The 15,768-nt window shown below is 44.8% G+C and overlaps 1 protein-coding gene across 6 annotated transcripts in view; it reads left to right on the forward strand.

Moving 5' to 3' along the window:
* The window catches only part of LOC118509635 (mitogen-activated protein kinase kinase kinase 12), a 33,110-nt gene that overhangs the window by 4,780 nt on the left and 12,562 nt on the right, over window positions 1-15,768 (forward strand). Inside the window, exons 1-2 of one of the 6 annotated variants that reach the window (XM_036050535.1) lie at window positions 5,859-6,038; window positions 7,295-7,672. In XM_036050535.1, the coding sequence (XP_035906428.1) occupies window positions 7,590-7,672 (83 nt within the window). In that variant the 5' untranslated portion in view covers window positions 5,859-6,038; window positions 7,295-7,589. The other 5 variants (XM_036050537.1, XM_036050534.1, XM_036050540.1 and 2 more) reach the window with 5 other exon arrangements.

Consider the following 15,768-nt stretch of genomic DNA (forward strand, 5'->3'; position numbering starts at 1 on the left):
ATGGAACGTTCGGAGGACTGGCAAAGGACTTCCCGGAACGGTTTTCTAGTGCTCCACTAATGAGGAAACAATTGGAGAGGATTCAGTACAGGGCAGCATATCTGCTAGGCTAGTCATGTTATTAGAATGATACCGAACAGCCCTAGTCTGGAACAAACAGGGAGCTTTGCTATCGAAGGCCTAATTGCGAAGGATGTTAATTAGAGCCTAGGCAACATTGTACTCAAATTTTAAGTGTCAATAATTTATTGCACAGCACCATATAAATAATTTTATTTGACAGGCACACAATCAGTGGCACACAATTTGCATTATCGGAAACAAAATTTGCATTGAAGGTAACCCCTTTTATTTAGACACTCTCCTCCCCTTTATCCTCCTCCACGCTCCACAAAAATCCCTAAGAAAACACATAAATCATGTTGCAAATAATGTTTCCCCTAACGTCCTCCAACTTCTCTTCATTCTTGCCGTTGGCGTGCGCTTAACAATTTTTTGGCACGGTTTTTATTGTTTTTAGCCTCATAACTTTGGCCTCCCTTAAAAAGGGTGGTCACTGCGCTACCTTACGTGTGTGTGTGTCGTCCAGCAGCAAGCATTATTACTTTTGTGTTGCTGTCCGAATCGTGCGCAAAGAAGGAAAAGCGTTGTACACGTGCGTGCACGTTGCATTCTAAGCCGACCGCTGCCTCGCACGATTGCGCTGACCATGCAAACCCCTTCGAACCATGTGTCCGCAAAACCCGCCGAATGTGTCTCCTCCGTGTTGACACGCGTGTAGGGTGTCTCCACCCTTGCGACCAACACGTGCGACGGCGAAACAGCTGAAAAATAGAAACCCGGCACGGCACGAGGGTATAGGTACGGATCGCGTCCGAATTAGTGGAGACCCTTTTGAAATGCGTTTTAACCTCCCAGGTGTTCGTTCGGATGGATTAGCACGGCGTTAGCCATGCGGCAGGCAGCGTTCAGCCGTGGTGAAGTTGTGCTGCTGCAAACCAAGAATCGATCATTCGAGTAATAATAACAAACCACTAATGGGGACAATCGAAGGAGGGGTGAGCTGTTTTCTTGCTGTTGGTGTGTCCTCTGCTTCGTTAGACAAGGAAAAACGATATGAAGCTTGACCGCGAGCCATCTTTACGAACCCGAAATGCAATTACTTTCCACCCCAGGCGGCCGTTGCAGTTGCAATTGCGTGTGTGCGATCGTTATCGAGCAGCACAATTGGTGTGTGTGTTTTTGTTTGTGGCGCCCATTTACTAGGCTGGGTTATGGTGGTGGGTTGTTTTGAGAGCATTGTGAAGTGGATGGTGGTGAGAATGTGGGTTTTTTGAGGTTTTTTTTTGTTCGGTGGGGAATTTTGGTTGCTGTTATGATGTGACCCGTTAAGGTTGTGAGTTATAATTTTAAGGAAAATGGGCTTGAAAAACCTTTGGAAAATCTTTGGAAAAATGGATAGTCCGGGAAGTTTCATTGATGGTCGTGGTCGTGGTTTTGGATCAATATTCAAGTATTTTGTTTAATTTTTATCAGCCTTCGGAATTGTCTAAAATTCCATTGAAACTACAATTAAAGCTTACAGTAACTTAAAAGGTCTTTATTGAAGTATTTACTTATTTATATTTAATTTATATATTTCGAGTTTCTTTAATCAAAGGCTTTAGAGTCTGGTTCGACTGCGGCCTCACCTTTGGTCCTGGATGTTGATAGCTTACAGAATCGTTGGCATTCTCAAGCTTCATCGTGAATTACGGTGCTCTTTTGAACGTTTATCACGTCGATACTGGTCGATAATGGGCCTTCCACAATATGGATCCACATCATGGGTGTCGAATGAGGCTCAGAGGTCCTTGATCAGGGTTGTTTTCCGTAAGAAACCTGACTATTTGTATTTGTATTAAACGAACTTTTTAGCCACACGGGTTTTACCAAGTATTCTTAAGACCATTTTCCATAATCCTATAACTAGCCCTTATCTAAACAAAGGATAATCATCATCATGGATCAAGTCATGGATCATTCGTCTGGCGTCTACCCGAATCCTGGAGACGTACCTGGCGCCTAGAAACGTTGGAAGCTCTTCCCACGATTAGCCAATAGCCTTTTTACTATTCTACTTTGCTCTAGCCGGCATTAAGAATAGTCGTCACATGGCACTGTCGCCGATTTGCAGACGTTGCGGAAGAACTGTCGCCTGCGTTTGGCTCAAGAAACTGAATGAATTGTACTGCTTCCAATTATTTAAAAGTTTTTAAAAGTAAAGGCATGACCTAAGAGGTCGTTAGGCCAAAGAAGAAGAAGAAAGTGATCCACCACAACTTCGAAAGGCCTCGGCCTGTCATTTCTGGCTTCTTGTGACTTGGTTTTACCCGTAGTAAGGTAGTCAGCCCTTGACGATGTCAAATATTTAAATAATACATATAAATAAATTAAAAAATTCTTCATGCCTTTGAACGTCTTTTCTGCTATGCAAATTTCAAAAATTGAACTTAGAGTTGGACTACTTGGTATATATTTCTCATGACCCTAAGGCCCTGAAAGCCATATTTTTCTCTGATATTTTGTAAAAAATAGCGTTTAAAAACACTTTTTTTCGAGTAAAGAAGAAACAAACGGAAGTGCGATACGATACGAAGACTGTGGCATTCTACTTGTTCAGAATAATTTACTCTTGGTTGGCGAGATGGTTTTTGGCAGCTGGCCAACCTCGGTGATTTGGCGCATCTTATCCATACTGTCTACTAGACATCACCAAATGACACCAAAGTCATTGTACCCCATACCAAGAAACCAGTACATCAAAACGATTTGAGACAGAGTGGCGTCTGAAATACATACTGTTCCTGTATTGATTGTGGCAAAGTTTCATACTCGGGTGTAATCTATAATTTCTTCTTTGCTAACGACTTTTGATGATGTTGCAAACTTTCAACGGAAGGAGCTTTTGAGGGAAAAAATTGTAATAAAAAAAAGTTTTCTTTCAAATTAAATTGCGGAAGAAATTTTTGAATGGGTAACTTACTTACTTGCATACTGCTGAAGAAGTCCTTGATATCGAAGACGACCACCTCCGTCTATCAAACCAATTTTCCTATATTCATCCTTGATAACTAACAGACTCTAGTCTCAGGTTAGGCAGGCAGTTGGAGAAGGAGATTGAAAAGCATGAGGATCGAAAGCAGACACAGGAAGAGTTAAAATTTTATTGATGAAAGAGGCGAACCTTTACCAGCGCCTTCATTTCTAAAGAGGCGAGACCTCATTCTCAAAGACCCAAAGCCTCTAAAAATAAATGATATAGAAAAAAACTATTTCAAGTTCTGCCAGAAACGTGTCTTCTGTCCATGTCTAACGGCTTCCTAAGACTATGCAGACTTGGTTGTCCGGTAACATTCTCATGACATTACCAGCCTACCTGGCGAATCTAGAGAGTCTAATTCTCTCTTTTCAAAATAGATATAGAAAAATACAAACTATTATAAAATAAACCGATTCACTACAATTTTAGCGTCTCGATCGCTCCCTTAAGCCTTCAACAGCGTATATGCATTAAAAATGATAAATGAATTGCTCCATCCAACCTATTTTGCATACTAATATGTTTCCCTCTCTATCTGCCGTTTGTTTGCTTTCAGCACGTTGAATTCTTAAAGGCCCACTGCTAAAACACTCACGTCAGCGAGACTTACAAAACAAACAAAAAATACGTTTAATACGCGTGAGAACAACGAAATAGAACATCGATCGCGATCATCATCATCATCATCATCATCGTCGTTGTACAAGCTGATCATCAGCAAGTGTTGCTGCGTAAGCAATTGGAGTGGATAAAAAAGTTTAACGCGAAGAAGCATTGCACGTGCGTTCAAAGGCATTTCTCCTTCCAGCTTATGTTATATGAGCGTTTATTGTTGTGCGTGATTAATATTGCATAAAAAAGGAAAAAAAAACCAGGTGTGAAGTGCGTGTGGTGTATTGATGGCATTACTGGCCGTATCGTGAGAGGAAAAGCAAGGTGCCGCCAGTTTCCGTTTCGCACGTCAGAAGGGGCGCAAAAGTAAAAGTTCTAGCGTCTTTCCATGCCTACGAAAATGAGTGATGGTGGATGAAAACACTGCTGGGCCAGTGGATAACGGGTTTCGAGAGTGTGTGTGTGTGTGTGTGTGGTTGAAGTGATCGTGGAAGAATTGGGAGTGAACGGGGAGGAGTGAAGTTTCCGGAAGCAAAGTACCTCGATTTAGGAAAATGGATCTTGCGGGTGAAGCTGGAACTACCTCGAGACAGGCACGGTTCGAGGACTATCAGAAGCTGAGTACGTCGCAACCGAATTTGGCCACCGATCAACCGGATCATCACCTAAGGACAAGGTAAGTTTTTTTTTCTCAAGACGACCAGGGGTACATACTGTTTCCGTATTTCAAACACGCATTCGACTTTCGAGCCCGTTTCGATTCGCGGTTGTAAACCGGGGAAGGATCGAGAACATGAACGAGCCTGAAGTCGTGAACGTTCGCTTAAGTCGAAATAACAAAGGGAGCGAGAGAGAGAGAGATAAGATGAGAGAATTCCACGCGTTTAAGTCAGTTCTCTCTCAGCTTCTTTCTCTCTCCATGTGACTTACGCATTTCCGCTGAGCAAATTGCAATGGAATGCAGGGTAGAGCAACTAGGCGCTTCCTCGTCACTTACTTTTATCTACTTAGTGTATTCAGATGGATGCTGTAGTAACGGTTGGAGTGGGTAAGAATCTCTGAGATCACGCTCCTTTTATTGTACAAAGAAAAAAAAATGTGGAAATATTTAGTAAGGCTTTACTTAAGATTACTGTACACAACGAGAGTAGCTATAGGAAAAAATAAATTAATTGGCAGCCTACGACGTTCTACAGTTGATGCTGGAAGATCTTTATATTAACTTATTCTTCTTCGGCTGTGGATCTACATCCTTGAGAGGTCTCTGTTTGGTACTTCTACTTGCACCTTATAATTCTTTCTTAACGACCTGCGTGCTCAAGTCGGCCATATAATGATTTACTGCTTTAATTTAATTTAATACACTGGGCCTTAGTTGGATAAAATATCTGGGCATATTGAGGGACGATCTAGATAGAATTTGACAGTAGTCGCATCGTCAATTGACGCCTCTGCCTACTAGACCTCCGGGTCTGCGCCCGAGCCTGCAGTAGCACACCAATAAGATGGTGTAAAATATTCTCTTGCTCAACTGACGAGATCGTCTGAGTCTGAGCTATACAATGGCGTGATGACTCGATCGAGATGAGCTATCAAGGTTCCTAAAAAATAGAAGGTTTTGAGCATCGTTTTTATTCTAAAAATCATCTGTTAATATCAAAAAGATTTTCTTAACTTTAACAAGATCGATTGTCGCTCTATATTGTACTTCAAGGTTTAATGTACTGCGAGATAAAGCGGTGGTCTGTTTGACACAACAACCCCGAAAGGTCTTTGCCCGCCATTTATGCGGCTTCCTTGACCTTTTTTAACCCTTGCTGAATAGACAGTCCTGCATATGCATGCAACCGATCTAAAGGCGATTTCATACTGGCCCTTTCATGTTTGCTATCGATCGGCTCAATCGATCCAAAAGAGATCGTGCTGTTCGCAAGGGTTTCGTGTTTGAGTGAGGTAGTAAATTTAATAAATTTAATAAAACTAAACCGGTAGAATGCATTTCAAACAAAGAAACTCTTTTAAATCCAAATTGTGTTTGCGCTGCGGGCAGGTTGTTTACCCCTGCGCGTGAGAGTAACGACCGCGTAGTCTCCCACCATTCTCTCCACCACGTAGCATATTGGTGCTCCAGAGCATACACACGCATTGAAGCCTGCATCCCACCAAACAACAACATCCCCAGCCCAGTACAGACGAGAGTTTCAACAGCGGAAGACGAACGATGCCGTTCGTCGTCGTCGACATCGTGCATTAAAACGTCGTGTGTTTGTGTGTATGTGTTTGTTTGTTCGCGCTTTCTGGGCCAGACGTGCGTCTGCTGCGCTTACGATTCCACCCTCGCACGGTAATACGACAGACGTCCCACGACGGATCAGCCGCGCAACCACGACTTTCTCTACGCGGATCGCGGATTTTGAGTGCTCGCTGTGTGTGAGCGTAGGGGAGTGTAGAGGTGTTTTGCCGTTGGAGATCGCGATACCCTTGACGGTGGTGTTGCTCAAGGCCTTCCCGGTTGCTTTTGGCTGTTGTGTCGTTTGTGCTGGAGAGATCCGCCTGCTGCGACTGTTAGTGGTTAGTGTGGTTGGGCTGGATGTGGTCTCTGTCTCTCTGTGGAGTTTGCAAGAGTGTGTTAATCGTGTGGCTCGACATCACAGACAGCCGTCACCTGTGCGTTGCGGAACGCTGCTGTTTCGGTGTGTGTGTGCTGATATGGTGCGTAGCCGAATTAGCAGTGCGTGCGATTTGACAAGTGGTGTGATGATGCTAACAGGTCGTCTCTGGCCGCTGATGTTAAACTGACAGGTACGGTTCGGTATCCCCGTGAGCGCGCCCTCACACACAACAAACGAAGGTGTGCGATTAAGTGCGTGTGTGTGTGTTTTATTGCCACCCTTACGACGGGCTACTGAGATGATTTATAACGCCGTAAAACAACGAAAAATTACTTGGTAACGGGATGTTTCGTGACCCTTACGCCACCCCATCAATGTCCGGGGGTTGCGATAAACCGTCCACCTTTGCCTAATGAAATCGAACATCTTGTTTTACATTCCTTGGAGCCCACGCAGAAAAGGGAACAAAGTGTGAGTGAGAGTGAGAGAGAGAGAGAGAGAGCGAGAGAGTTATCGCAAAAGGTATTGTCCAAAAAACTGCGAAGAAAAAAAGGCTCCCCAGAGCTATTGCTTTTGTTTCGAGTATGTGGTTTGCTGTGGCAGTGTGTGTGTGTGTGGATGTGGCCTAGATTAAGTGTTTCGATGGCTTCGTTTCGCGCGAGTGGCAGCTCTGGGGCGACCTTTGGGCTCTGTGAAGACCTTGCGTGAAAAAAGACGGCGAGCGAGAAGCTGGATTCGCGAGCTCCCCTTTTCGAAAACGGTTCGACCTTCCGAATGATCCTCTCCTGATCGATCCTTGCTTTGCGTGTGTGTGTATTGGGATTGGGCGGAACAACTGTCAAATAGAAGGATAGTATACACGATCGAAACGTCAGAATCTGACGCAATTCGCTTAGTAAATTGATATCATTACTAGTTGATCTTAGGATCACAATGTAGTCAATCAGAGGGAAAAATTTAAAGATCTTTTAATTGTCGTTTCTTATAGTGTGCTAAAATTAATGGAAAACAAAATCTCGAAGTTATTGCGACTTTACGAAACATAACCTCACATAACGAATTTGTATAACTAAGGTGTACAGTGCATGAGCTCCCGTCTAAAGTGCGTGTAAAAGTGTTCATTTGTGGCCCTTGTCCTAGAGTGCAGGCATCAAAACCACCCCACGTCCCGTTTCGCAAAACACGCAGCAAAATTGGATAAACAACAGTGTAACGCGACGATCATCCGACGGCAACCGACATCGATCGCGGCCATCAACAACGACTACAGCACCGGCGGTACAATGGTGTTTGTCGGATCGTTTTTCGAACGCTGCTGTGAACCACCGGACAAGCCAGCCCTCGAAAATGTCATCGTTAAGCAAGGGTGTGTATTACTTACAGCCTCTCCTGGTTGGGATTTACTCCCGAAAAAGGGGCAAACTTTAACCCCGTTACGGGGATTCTTTCAACCCGGAAGGGTTTTTGTTGTTGCGATGCTCGGATACACACTTATCAGACGGCTAGAGCTGCTTCAGGAATCCCCGATATCGCTGAGGGCCATCGGTTGCCGTTTTATCGCCTGGCCGGGCCCGCCCGCCTAGCGTTTCGAATTGGGTGTACTTTATTCTCTTAGCCCACGTGGATGTGGAATTGACTTTGAAGAGTCAATTTTTAAAGTGACTCTCCGGTAAGGCGATAGCGATGCCAGTCTTTTCACGGCAGAACCGGGGAGATCAAATCCCATCCAAATCCAGCTACGGGTTATATCAAGTCACAGGAGGCAAGAAATGGCAGGCCCGACAGGCATTTTTAGGTCCGCCTTTTGATCAAAGTTATTGGAAATTTTGAACGACTTTAAGGGCTCTAACACCTATCTGTACATCATCTCTTCGTAAGTCAATATTGGTCTTGATCGTGAATCTATAAACCCAGCTTTACTGCTGGCTACTTGGTGTCCTACCCATGGGGGATCCGTAGAGGGCGAGCCTTAACTTATGCAAGGAACTTCATTGACTAATGGCAGATCGTTTGGCAGACGATGAAGGATTGAAGAGGCTTATCTAGCTCTCTGACTAAAATCCTTGGTGATACAAACACAAAACTCCTACACGTGGCCTATGTAGTAAGCTGTAATTATTCCTAGAAACCCGGTAAGGTAATCGGAACTCGAGTTACTTCTCCTCCTCGTTTAACTCTCGACTCTACTAATTATATACTATGCTTCTAATGAACCACAAATAAATATTACTGATGATATGGTGGGAATCGATTCGAGGATCTCGTCATGTAACCTCTTTGAAACTGGCCCTAATGTAATACCTTATCGCAGTCATTTATCTTCCTTCCCTAAGCTGCTGTCCACACACGTGCATCTGCAACAAAGAATAAACAGCTCTCGATTTCTCCCTTTCTTTCGTGCCTCACGGGTGGCGGAAACACTCTGCCCATATGGCGACGATCTCGGGAAATTCCCACCTTCATTTGGTTGGCGTGTGTATTTGCACAAACCACGCAGCCAGACACGTACTGCCGCAATAAAAACTTCCATAAAAAGCCGTACCGCTGCAATTCTTGTAGCGTTTTAGCTACACAAGATATTAGATATAGCTAATTTAATACTCGCTTGCTCCATCGCAGGAGCTTCTCGTCCTAATCCGCCACAGCACAAAGGAGTGTCGTACGGTGCCGCACTTGAACGGTTCCGATCGAAACGGTGAGGACGGGTGCAGGTCAATCAACCAATTAGCTTAACCGTTCCGAATGCAAATGAGCTGAGGCAGCGATAAGAGGCAGCCATCATCTTTGCCTCCCACCATCCACGTCACTTCCGTTTCCGACTGTGGTGAGTGGTGAGAGAGAAAAAATGGTTTCCGGAGCTGTTTGGAAATCCGATTAAACGTAAAGGACGTGGCTGCTCGACCGTTTCCTTCCCGTGTTGGCCGCACGATGCAACAGAGAGGAATGATTAGCCGAGGTCTGGTTGATGATCTTCCAGATTGAACTGATATTGGTTAATGATGAACAGTAAAGCTGCCATCCGCCTCCATTACGTTTTCGAGCGCCATTGCGATTGGAAGCTTACCTCATTTTTATCAACTTGTTTGATCAACTTCAAGTCGTCAAGTTGTGCTCTTTTGACTGTAGTCTGACTTTGTTTACTTATTTAATGATTGGGATATTTATTTTTCCTACGTTTCACAACTTTTTTATTTTTATTCTCATATTTCAAATAGTTTCCTAGTTACTTATCCCTTTCCACCCTCTATATAAGAGGCTCAAACCGTGTCTATGGCAAAACCGACAGGTTTCAACATTAGTGCCACCTTCGGCAGAGGTGATGCTCTTGTAGATGCGCAACACACCGCCTCGCAATCACCATTACGGCCCGTCGTCGTCGTCGTCCTATTCGGTAGGTGCGGACTATTTGTTCGCGTTCGACTGAAAGTGGATCGACCTCGTCAGCTCAAAGTTCCGCATTATCTTGTTAAATGTGTGTTGTTATTTTGTGTCTCTCCTGCGGGGTGGCCCTCCATTCCTCTCGCACTCGCACCGTTTTCGTATAGAGGAAGGTTTTCTGAGCGTGAGATTGTCCCGTCACTTCCGACTGATAAGAGAAATCCCGTCCGCCCTAGATCCCATGCGTCCACCCGTGCCGCTTACCTTTTCCCCCTTTAGTTCCCGGAGCAAGCTCTGAGCCCTGGTGCCTTTCCCGTCGGGGCAAGCATCTAATGCAACTTCAATCATGTGTTTCAATCGGATTATTCGATGGTTCGCAGGCTGGAATTCGAGTGTGTGTGTTGGATGTTTGATTTTAATGACAGATTGTCGTAACATGTAGCACAGACAGCTTTTTAATTGATATAGAGTGGTAGAGAGAGAGAGGTACTTCAGAGTGCTTTTTGACGTGTGAACTAGGCACTTTGCGCGATTTTTCCCTTTAATGACGCTTGAAAACAGAACGAGGACCCTCGTATTGTTTTAATTAAAATTGGAATCAAGTAGGGACGCTGTTTCCCCGATCACTGACCAGTCCTTTTGAATGACAGAGACAAGCAAATAGATCCCTAACAGCACCGAAACCGAAGTGGGCAATTTTTTCCCCAACCTTCCAACCGGAACTAAAAGTCCGCCTATGCGTGCTGGTTTTTTTCCCTCAAAACGTTTTCTTCAGTCACCTTGCCACGATAATAAATGCAAAAACCCATTTCAAAACATAACAAACCCCAAACCTTTAACGAGGTCGGGGTCGCGGCGAGCGTGGCGAGCGAGTGGAAAATGCTGCGTGAGGTTGATTTTTGATGCGAAAAAGGAAAATATGTGTTTTTTTTTGCGCTCCCTCCAAAACGGCACTGCCGATTGGACACGGCATTGGTGTTTCGCTTGGTTGGGTTTTGATGTCTCGCTGTTTCGAAAGGGATCGAATTTCAGCCGGTGGCATCGAGTGATGTTGGCTAGATTTCACTTAAGTTAGTCGAAAAGGTTTCTACAATTTAGTTAAGCTTGTTATAGTTTTAATGCGTTAATTTTTACCTTCATGCAGGAACACACATGTCGTTCTAACGTTGAAGAAGGTCATTCAACCACCTCCCCCCAGGCGCGGTGGAAAATCTGGAACATCGGGTGCATCGGTTTTGGCAACCGATGGAAGACAGAAATGCATCTCACTGTAAAAGAGAGACGGCATTTGAGGACGGGCGAGAGTTGGTGGGGGCATATCGAAATATTAGTTGCGGGTGCATGCACACGGGCGAAACAGCTGAGGGAGACTGGCTTTTAGATAGTGTGATCCGCCACTGTCACACTGCAATGCTTCGAACCCCGAGGCACAATTTATTCAAACATCGGGGTCAAGTGCATCGGGGTGAAGTTTGCCTGGGAAAATTAATGGAGTAAATCTCCCTTTTCATAGGAGGTGTTGAAGTGGGGAACGAATCTATTAATCCTACTGTTATGCTCAATAGTTTGTATGCTCTTTTTATCGTAATTCATATAATTTATTGCATCGAGAAGACTTCAGGTTGTTTGAATACTTTAATCATTAAAAGCAATATTCGGATTTGCAATGAAAAGTGTAGTGATGCCTCTACTTAAATTTTGATCGACGAAAAAACGATGTAAGAATTGGATCTGCAAGGAGTTTGGTAGCGTATTAGCAATATTGAGCACTATAGGAGGTTTCAGTTAAGAATGCCATGTCTTAAGTAGAAAGCAAGTGTATCATACTGACTGGATCTTCAACTTAAAAGGGGCATAATCTCTTGGAATGACGATGGAATGACTATCTCGTAACGTATAAAATCAAGTCAAGGAAGCAAAATATTACGTCAAGGAGGTGGACCGGTGATAGAGGCGACAACGGCGCCCGTCTTCAAATGACAGTGAATCCGTAGTGATGACTGACTATCCTAGTATGTGATTATCATTAAGTCTAGTAAGTCAAAAATGGCAGGCATGAGCTAAGAGCTCCTTAGGCCAAGAAGAAAGAGAGTGAGAAACTAAAAATGGATAGTCTCTATACTTCTAACACCTCACCTGCAGCCTGCAGAGCCATAAAAGAAGAAAAATGTCCCGGCCTTGTGTTGTCATTCCTTCATAAGGATTAAGAGAGGCCATCTCTTACTATAAAATTATTTTATTATATTAAGAACGGTTTTTTCACCCTATAGGGGGTCCGGGACCGTCCGGTGGCAGAGGCGATAGTGGCGCCGGGCTTCACACGACAGGACCGCGGTTCAAATCCCATCCAGACCGTCTCTCCGTACGTTGGGCTGACTTGTCTAATTATCAGTCCGCCACCTTTTGAAATTGTAGTGCCAAAGAAGAAGAATAAGAGAAGAGATATTATTGCTGAGAGACGATATTCCAATACAGCAATTTAGCTACGTCGTCCCTAACAAATAATAAAAAACATAATATTCCAATATATCCTACTCATGGGAACTAGAGGAACCTCAATTCCTATCCAATCTACTTCAAGAACCGGCTTAACCAACGGTAAAGTTAAATGCTCTGCGTATGGTGGGACAAGAAGGATGTCGTGTTCTATGAACCGTTTCCAGATGATTTTTTTTGCATTTTTTTTATAAAAGCTTTGGATCTTTAAAGCCTTATTCCTCCTTTTTTCTATACTCTGTTCAAAAATTCCCTATTTCGTTATAAAAAATGTTGGAGTATGAACCCTCCCCTTAAAACGCTAGAACTTCAACTTATAGTTGCCTTTCACTACATAGATTAAGTTATTCTTAAGATGATACTGGCTTGTTACATGTCTTACCCCGTGTTTCTCTTTATTTGTAAACGCGTCTCGATATTGTTATTGAGCATGACCATCCACAATGGTCAATGAAAACGTGATCTCAATTGCGTTGCGCTCTCGACGAGTGTTTTCCTAGCAACATAAAGAGTGTTTCCGTACGGTCAAGAAACGACCGGCAAACAAATAAACACGCATAATCTAGCCCCGCCGGGCCTCGGTCGGTGGAGCTGTCGGGTGCGCAAAATGCACGTTCAGGTTTCGCGTTCGATGACCGATCCCGGCGTGTCGTGATCACGGTTCCGCCGTTCCGCCACGATTCTGATTGCCGCAAAGACAAAGAGCCGTGCTGGCGCAAGGTACAGAACGCTGCGGCGGTTGCTGTCGTGGAGCTTGGAAGCAAAACAAAACGGAAAATCACACATTAGATCGCATGTCAACGATCGTAAAATCGCGACAGCATCAAGGCGGCCGTTGGGTGGAGTGGTAGACGAAGACCGATTGTCCGTTGCCATATTAGCTGTTTGCGCTGAACCTTGGTCGAGAATCAGAGTTTGCTCGACAAAGAGACGTACGGCGTATTTTCACTCTGTTCGATCGGAGTGGACAAATTGTGTAACTAACGGTAAACTCGCGCGGGGCTTAGAGTTCCTGTTCCACCGTCCAGCATCCGCTTATCGAGCATTATTGGCAGAGCAAGGGAACGAATGACGAGATTGAGAAGTAAACGTTAAATAACTTCTCTATATGGAGGCGATCTGCGGTGTTGTAGCCTCTCCGGAGGTGTTAATAAAATGAGGGACAAAGAACTTGAATCCCTCTAATCCCCAGGTGGGGCCATAGAAAGAGCATTGAGGAAGTAGGTTTTATTCTGTAGGACTTTGTTCTTTTGAGACGATTGACGAGTTGCTAGCAAGCAGCGTTTCTCATTTGATACTGAATTACATATCTCGTGCTCTAGCTTTAAGGTGATCTTTGTCTGCTCTTAGGGTCCAGGTTCCACGTTAAAGGACTATCGTCAATCGTAGGGTATCAACACTAACTCACAATGTTTTAAATCAATTATTGCCTTTCATGATTTCTCTTGTGATATAGACGACCTAAACCGTCTTTAAAATAAGGTAAGGTTGTCCGGTGCCATTTTAATTACCTCACCTGGCGAATCCAATCTTAATACAGCTTATCACAGTAGAGGCTCCTCCAGATATGTTTTAATATATACGGGGTCGGGAGCGAAATTCTCGTCAGATTCAAGAAGGAGGTCAGGAGTTCAAATCCCATCCGGACCATTATCCCGTAGTCAGGACTATCTAATTTCTTCTTCTCCTTTCTTGGCCTGCTCTTATGGAGCTCGTCTAAGAGACATGGCCATGGATCTCCCCCAGGTCTGACATCCACTTGATCAAGCCAACGAGCTCGCTGTGCTCCTCTACGCCTCGTGCCGAACGGGTCGCTGACTAGCACCTTCATGGTAGGGCATCCTCATCACGTACCCTAACCAGCGTATCCTTCGGGTTTTGGCAATCGTTAATCAGGTTGTCTGCATCGCCAAACAGCTCAGTTAGCTCGTGGTTCATTCTCCTTCTCGCGCTCGCACACACCGTCAAAGATAGTCTGTAGCACTCGCCGCTCGAAGATGGATGTCCTCCGCCAGCATAGTCCAGAATTCGTGCCCTTGAAGGACCACTGGTCGTATCAGTGTGCGATATATGGTGCATCTCGTGCGTTGTAAGAGGTTTCTGGATACCAGGAGTCAGGAGTGTTGATCCCGTAGTAGAAGATCATGATCATGGCCGTCAACCAATACTCTGCTCTCTTCCACGGTCAGAGTCTCCGGCAAGCAGACCGTCCAACTACGTGGTCTAATAAGTCTAGTAATCCATAAAATGGCAGGAAGGCCCAAGAGGTCGTTAGGGCAAGAGCAAGCAGAGAATGGGGACAGATCCTGTCTCGGAGCACTGCGATTGCTTGTTGACTAGGCTCTACTGCAGGCTGATGTTGCAAGAATTGTCTTTAGACTGTATAATCGCTGCTTGCCTGCAAGAGCTCCTGTGCGCTGTTTGAAGTTAAATATTGTTCGTTTCGGTCTCAGATACTTCCTCCGACGATGACGAAGTGTTGTATATAATGCGCAATATGCTTTTCATAGGGCTCAAAGCCTGATGATCTTTGCTGTATCCATTATATTCCTTGTAAAAGATACAGGGTATTTCTTAGAGCTGGCCTTACAATAATTCAATCTGTAGAAATTTTTCTCATCTAAATGGTGCAAGCGTCAGGCTGTATTTCTTCTCCCATGGCCCTACAACCTCGAAAGATCTCGGCCTGCCAATTTCCGGCTATCTGTGATTTGATTTAACCCGTAGCAAGGTAGTCAGTCTGGTGGTCTGGTAGGGGTTTGAACCCCGGTTCTGCCGTGTGTCGCCTCGGCCACCGGATCGCCCTAGGTTGTATACACCTCGCAACATAGTCTAATATGTTGTTAGTACATGCCTTTGATAAGGCTTCCACGCAAACTAGAGTCCCACCATGCGGCTTTTGACAATCTTGACTAAATCCCATTTCCACACTTGGCAGCAGTGCCCTTCACGCAAGCCCAAAACCAAACACGCTCCCTTTGGCTCCACCAGCAAAAAAAAAACAGACCGCTGAATTGTTTACTGCGTAAAATATGCCCGTAAAAAACAAGCCAGCACGCACGTAAGATTGACGTACTCAGTCCCGTAAGACACGGGCAACCAAAATTTGGCGCAGACGTATCAGCCTCGTACCTTCGGGTTCGGGTGCGTGTGTGTGCGATCTGGGGGGTTTCCTTTCGATTTATCCATCGCATGATAAAATGTGTATTGCCAAAGCGCGCCTTCACATGCTCGCAATTGCAGCAACCGCAGAAATCGATTCGGCGGCAGCGTCGTTGGGCTCGTGTTTGCGTTGCTCCGCTAATAAGATTCCCCGTCCCGCGGTGTGTGTGTGTGGATACACCTTGCCGGCAAGGGGGGTAGTGGAGATTAGGGCAACCGACTCCGAAGAAAGCAACTCACAACGCAAATCAGACGCTTTGGTGGCGCCTTCTCCCATGGCTTTGGTGGCAGCGAGTGTATGAGAAAAGGGGGAAAGTCATTTATGGAAAAATAGTTTTCCCAGTCGGAGAGGGTTTGCCAAAAAATGGCACTCAACGTGATATGTAGCCACCGACGAACTTCCGCAATGTCTGGCCTGCAGACAGT

Source organism: Anopheles stephensi, chromosome 3 (genome assembly GCF_013141755.1).
Source record: "Anopheles stephensi strain Indian chromosome 3, UCI_ANSTEP_V1.0, whole genome shotgun sequence".
NCBI classification, from domain to species: domain Eukaryota; kingdom Metazoa; phylum Arthropoda; class Insecta; order Diptera; family Culicidae; genus Anopheles; species Anopheles stephensi.